The 6,452-nt window shown below is 41.3% G+C and overlaps 1 protein-coding gene across 1 annotated transcript; it reads right to left on the bottom strand.

Moving 5' to 3' along the window:
* Positions 1 to 289: 289 nt before the first annotated feature.
* On the bottom strand, positions 290 to 2,918 carry LOC129825402 (alpha-1-antitrypsin homolog). The gene is made up of 5 exons (XM_055885489.1): positions 2,833 to 2,918; positions 2,077 to 2,755; positions 1,537 to 1,807; positions 1,003 to 1,150; positions 290 to 836 (listed from the first exon to the last, which is right to left on the bottom strand). The coding sequence occupies exons 2-5, from the start codon at positions 2,744 to 2,746 to the stop codon at positions 645 to 647; spliced, it is 1,281 nt and encodes a 426-aa protein (XP_055741464.1). The 5' UTR covers positions 2,747 to 2,755; positions 2,833 to 2,918; the 3' UTR covers positions 290 to 644.
* Positions 2,919 to 6,452: the final 3,534 nt, after the last annotated feature.

Genomic DNA, 6,452 nt, shown 5'->3' with positions numbered 1-6,452 from the left:
CTACTGGGAAAATGTTCTAACTCAGGATTCATCCAGATCTCTGTTCTTGATAGACAGCAGTTGTCTAGTCGACCTGGCAATAATAGTGTGCTAGTGCTATGCTAGTGTGTTGGAAAAATGTGAAAATTCTATATCAAAGAAAAATTGCAATGCTGACATGGGGCTATCTAACCCGATCAATGATTTGAGATGATCGCAATCAAGATGAGATATCAGTCGAAATGCATACAGATAAATCAATGCTTGAGACATCAGCCTAGTATTAACTGTTCAAAATGATGATACAACATTTTCTTTTTAATGCTGTTGGGGGACGTGTTTATTTTTTGAAAATGCGTTATAAACACAACTTCCAGAGACATAACCATGACACATCACTATCAACAAACCAGCATGGACATCAGTACAATTTTAGGCTAACTACAAACTCACACAGACACACACACACCTCTGCTTTTAGGTATACAGTTGATATAAAAACACATGTAGACAAAATGGCCGACATTTGAATGCCACAACTGCGAACCGCAAAGTCAGATAAAGATATGTTTTGCCAGTTGTTAAAGCATGAGAGACAAAAACCTTTCTTAAATCTCCTCAGATGTTATTCACACTCTCCCTCCCTTTCCCTCCCTCTCTGTAGTTCAGTTGGGGCTGGGATTGGTGACTTTGCCCATGAAGACAATGCTCTTGGTAGTGTCCTCCAGGATGAAGAGCAGGAAGGGCCTGTTGAGCATGATGGTGTCTGGGAGAGACATAGGCATGATCTCTATCGTAGTTACAGCGGCCGCCTCAGTCCCCTTCTCATCTACGCTCAGCACAGCCTTGTGGGTAACCTGGGGAGGGAACAGGATAGGGTTAATTTGTTGACCTTGACAACACTGTCCCTTACGTGGCCTATAAACATAATAGAATGGAATAGACCCTTAGTAGTCCATCAGAGACAGACATTCTTATTCTATTTTGTTGCAGACATGAGATGGATGGGACACATTATCATACCTTGGACACCTTCAGTTTGGTATCCTCAGAGATGGCAGAGAAGTCAGCTGTGTCACCGAAGGCACTGACCACACCCATGTCCTTCAGATGATTTCCCAGGGAGTACGAAGTAGAGGTGGAGAACTTGGGCATGAAGATATCCACATTGCTGAAAGAAAGATTATCATACACTGAGTTTACAGTATCATCACAAAGAAACGTGCAAGATCCTGCAGCTCGCAAATAAATGCCAGCCACATTCAAATGTTAATCTGCATTAATAATCTTTATATATGATACAATCTGATGCTTATTGCAAACTTTGTCTTGTCAGCTGATAAACAGACTACCCTGACCTTATGTTAAGAATAGATACAAATAAATAATATAAAAAGAATAGACAACATTATACTGAAAAGGTGCCCAATACAAAATTGTACAAAAAATCTACTCTCCTTAACTCCTGAAGAGGATGTAGTACTACACTGACCATATATACCATGAATGAATAGAGAACGTTACATTAGAAAAGTATATGAAATAATGTGTTCTCACGTCCTGAACAGGTGCTCGTGCACGTGCTTTAGGTAGTCCTTGTTGATGAAGGCCTCCACATGCTCCATCTTTCCATCGTTGGGCAGGACCACCATCATTGAGGAGTTGCCTTTGTAAGGCAGCATGACCACGGTGGTGAAGTTATCCTGGTCCTGATACAACTCATAACGACCCGTCCTCTTCATCATGTCCACCTGCACCTTGGTGTTCTCGTCCACTTTGAAGTCAGCCTTGTGGGTCAGCGTGGCATCGAACGGCTTATCCCACTTCCCTGGGGAGGGAGGTAGAGGACATTGTTACTAAGGGGTAGTAAACATGCAAGCAGAAACAGACGATGCTATAAGCCTATTTGGTTTTAGTTTGTCCTGCACATTCATTTTCTTTTAATTCTTTATTTACACATCTTTTGTTTACAGTGTGGAAATTAGTTGGTCATTCAGTCAGTCAATCAATTTATCAATGATCTGTATTATTTTGTTGTTCTTAAATTAAACAATAAGTGCATGACCATTTTCTCCTACTACAGTGTCCTCCTCCTACCTCTGAAGAAGACGTAGTTGATGAGCACCATGGCCGTATCAGGGTCCAGATCCTTCACCATGTCCGTGATCTTGTCCTGGGTCTTCTTGGCGATGAACTTGTTGATCTCGGCGGTAGCCTCAGCTGGATTCTTGAAGTCGACAGTGAAGCCTTCGCTGGCGTAGAAGTGCTTGGCGTCCTCGAGGAACTTGGCTAGGGGCTTGAAGCCGTCCCTCAGAGCCAAGGCATTGCCCATGTCCAGCTGCATGGCCTCCCCAGTGTGGCCCAACATATGGTTCAGGTGCTCGTAAGCATCGTTCACCTGCTCCGGTGTGAAGGCGCCGTAACCCAGAGCGGAGTACAGCTGGCTGTGGGTGTCTCCCTTAGCCCCAAGGGACAGCATAGCCAGGCTAGTGGCAATGCCCAGAGGAGAGAAGAAAATGTTCATGTTCTCGGTGTTGGCTTTGCTCAGGCTCCTGTACAGGGTGAAGGCGAAGTCTGCGTTGTGGGGCGCCAGCTTGTGGCAGGACTCATCTTCCCTGTGGCTGTGCTGAGGGTGGGCCTCGCCAGCGACGTGGTGGAGGTGGTGGTGGTGGTCTTCTGTGTGACCGGCGTGGTCCCCGTCATGGGGCGCCGCCAAGGCCACGCAGAGCAGCACAGCCACTATCGTACAATAAGATATACCCCGCATTTTATCTACCTGGAGAGAGAGAATGGACAATGTCATTACTACTCCGCACAAATTTGAAAAATGCAGTGACAAAGATCAGTTCCTACCTCCAATGTCCTCTTTGCCGGAGACAGTGTTGCAGGAACTCTGTCAATTTATGGTCCTGAGAGGATCAGCTGATCACATTTAATGAATGATTAACCAGACCCCACCTCCTTATACTGACCTGGCTGAACTGGAGATTAATCTGGCTAGGCTGACTAGACTACATGTAATGATGCAACATGTCTCAACACCCAGTACTCCACACGAAAGCACTAAAGGATTTTCCTTCCTCACGGTAAGTTGTTGGTAAATGTAGGTGATCTTACTCATACCTTGCAACACTTTTGATCAGTGACACATGATTGCTCAGAACACTTATATTTTAACACCATCACAAACAGATGTAATAAAGACATCAATCAGTTTAATTGGATTTAACATGAGAAACACATTGCCTTTTTTTTATCTGACAGCAGAATGACATGTATTATTATTATTATAGTATATTAGAATGACTTTGTGACACCAAATCTTGTGTCGTCTCTCAAATCTCTCCTGGCCGCTCTTTGTTGGTAATAAGCCTGACATTTCAGAAAGCAGAACCACTATAAATACTTTACAAACGTCACATGTTTCTCCTGACAGCTGTATGACATTCCAGAACCCCATGTAGACCAGTAGCTGTACAACTAAACTCCATATTGGAACCACCAATTGGCTTATGATTGTGATCTGTCACTGTTGAAAGCTGGGAACAGATTATTGAGCTGGCCTCTCATGACTGATCTGCTGTCTGATTCATCTTGTTCTATTCTATTCATCACTTTATCTTTCCGAGTTTGAAATATCACAATGTCATCTGCAGGACGCCAGCATCAAAGAATAGAATGATATTCACACTCAAAGCTTTGCTCTCTGTGTGTGTCATTGTGAAATGTTTGATTCGAAAACTCCAGCTTGTAGTGTAGCCTAAGGATAAAATAAGCTTAAAACTTTTGCTGTCTCTGTTATTAAAATGATTGTCAATAAACTAAATGATTGATTCTGATATTGACTGATGAATGAGTTTGTATAGCATTTTCTTTCATCCCAATTGTAAAACAATTTAATTGTGAAATTGTTATGTAATGTAAAAGTCAGCCCTAACCTGTATATAACAAAAATACTTACATTACTAGAAGAAAGTATTTTATCTAAAATATTAAAATAAAACAGAAACTACAGTAGAACAACTACATTCTTATAATTTTTCTTCAACAAACGGCCTTTCATAGCCTCGTACAAACAATCCTGATCTTGTGAGCTTACATTCTGTTACATTCTGTTACATTCTTCTGTTACATTCTGTTACATTCTGTTACATTCTTCTGTTACATTCTGTTACATTCTGTTACATTCTTCTGTTACATTCTGTTACATTCTTCTGTTACATTCTGTTACATTCTGTTACATTCTTCTGTTACATTCTGTTACATTCTTCTGTTACATGATGTTACATTCTGTTACATTCTCCTGTTACATTCTGTTACATTCTTCTGTTACATGATGTTACATTCTGTTACATTCTCCTGTTACATTCTGTTACATTCTTCTGTTACATTCTGTTACATTCTCCTGTTACATTCTGTTACATTCTCCTGTTACATTCTGTTACATTCTCTTGTTATATTCTGTAACATTCTGTTACATTCTGTTACATTCTTCTGTTACATTCTTCTGTTACATTCTGTTTATCAGTGTAGCGAAACAGTGAAACAGAATGTAAGCTCACGAGATTGGGATGGTTCGTACGCGACAAGCCCTTTCACGGAAATCCACAAAACGCAAACAAGCAGGTGGTTTCTGAATCCGATTTTAATGGTCAAAACATATACTTCACAGTATCCATTTCAAAGGCACAGACAGTCTACAAATCCACTTTCTGGATGCAACGTTTTATATCACAGGGTACATAAAGGAATAAGCTCAAATAAGATTTTCCGTGATCTGACAATGACAATTCTTATTATTGTTCTTCTGATCATCACCAAAGGGAGGAAAATACAACAGCGATATGAGTGATAGAGCGTCACAACAGTGAAATAAGAGACTGGGGCTCCTCTGATTTGGTCTCATGCACCTCTAGAGTAACCTCATAGAGAGCATTCAGAGGGGGGGATGTGTTGACAAGATTTGGTGCAAGAAGTCAACTAAGGGAATGTCTAATCTCAGCCCCAAATATTTTTGATACACTACTTATACACTACTTATGATACACTACCACTAAACTACCATGACCCCAAAATGTGTTGTGTATCTTGAGCAGAATAACAGATAAACTATGATTTTTCCTTCTACAACATCATCTTCATCAATTGTTACTTTAAACAGCTTCCAAGTGGTACTCCTTCCTGAATGAGTTTCAGGGTATTCTTCAGTGAAACCGCAGAGAAGTCGGCTCTGTTTGTAAAAATGGACGAGACCCCAGCCGCTTTTTAGTAGACTTCCTTAGACTTTCTAGGCTTTCTTCTTGAGGAACTTCTTGAGGTATTTCTGCCCGCCTGTGTGAAAATACCAATCAAGGTGTTAATGGATTGTGTTCAGGAAGCTGTTTTGTTATTGCATGAGTAAATGTTTTTTTTATGTATTTATTGTATTTAACTAGGCAAGTCAATTAAGAACAAATTCGTATTTACAATGACAACCTACCAAGAGGCAAAAGGCCTCCTGCGGGGACTGGCTCTGGGGGGGTGGGGGGGTATGGGGAAGTAGGACAAAACACACATCATGACAAGAGAGGCACCACAATACTACATAAAGAGAGACCTAAGACAACAACGCAACATGGCAGCAACACATGACAACACAGCATGGTACCAACACAACATGACAACAACGCGGTAGCAGACCAACATAGTAGCAGCACAAACAAGGTACAAACATTGTTAGGCACAGAAAACAGCACAAAGGGCAAAAATGCAGAGACAACAATACATCAAGCTAAGCAGCAACAAGTGTCAGTTAGAGTGTCCATGATTGAGTCTTTGAATGTAGAAATGGAGATAAAACCGTCGAGTGCTTTAGTGGGGGTTTTTCAGTTCGTTCCAGTTGCTAGCAAACTGGAAAAAGAGGAGCGACTCAGGAATGTGTGTAATTTGGGGACCTTTAACAGAATGTTACTGGCAGAAAGGGTGTTGTATGTGGAGGATGAGGGTTGCAGTAGGTTTCTCAGAAAGGGGGGAGTGAGACCTAGGAGGGTTTAATAATTAAGCATCAACCAGTGGGTCTTGCGTCGGGTATGCAGAGATGGCGAGTTTACAGAGGAACATGGATTGCAGTGATGTGTCCTATAAGGAGCATTATTGGCAAATCTGATGGTAAAGAACATCTAGCAGCTCTAAAGCACCCTTACATGCCAATCTATAAATAATGTCTCCGTAATCTAGCATGGGTAGGATGGTCATCTGAATCATGGTTAGTTTGGCAGCTGGGGTGAAAGAGGAGCGATTGGAGGTGTTCAGAACAAGGTTAATTCATATGACTGCAATCCCGCTACCGGGATCGATATGACAACAGCCAGTGAAAGTGCAGGCCTCCAAATTCAAACAACAGAAATCTCATAATTAAAATTCCTCAAACATACATGTGTCTTATATCATTTTAAAGGTAATCTTGTTGTTAATCCCACCAAAGTGTCCGATTT

Source organism: Salvelinus fontinalis, chromosome 27 (assembly GCF_029448725.1).
Source record: "Salvelinus fontinalis isolate EN_2023a chromosome 27, ASM2944872v1, whole genome shotgun sequence".
In the NCBI taxonomy this organism is placed as follows: Eukaryota; Metazoa; Chordata; class Actinopteri; order Salmoniformes; family Salmonidae; genus Salvelinus; species Salvelinus fontinalis.
The sequence above is the reverse complement of the archived record's forward strand: the minus strand, read 5'-3'. Positions and strand labels throughout refer to the sequence as shown.

Coding starts and splice junctions, on each gene's coding strand:
- LOC129825402 (XM_055885489.1), bottom strand. CDS start 2,746: ATGCGGGGTATATCTTATTGTACGATAGTGGCTGTGCTGCTCTGCGTG. Junction 1,808..2,076: donor CAACTACGTCTTCTTCAGAG/GTAGGAGGAGGA, acceptor CTCCCTCCCCAG/GGAAGTGGGATAAGCCGTTC. Junction 1,151..1,536: donor CACGAGCACCTGTTCAGGAC/GTGAGAACACAT, acceptor TCTTTCTTTCAG/CAATGTGGATATCTTCATGC.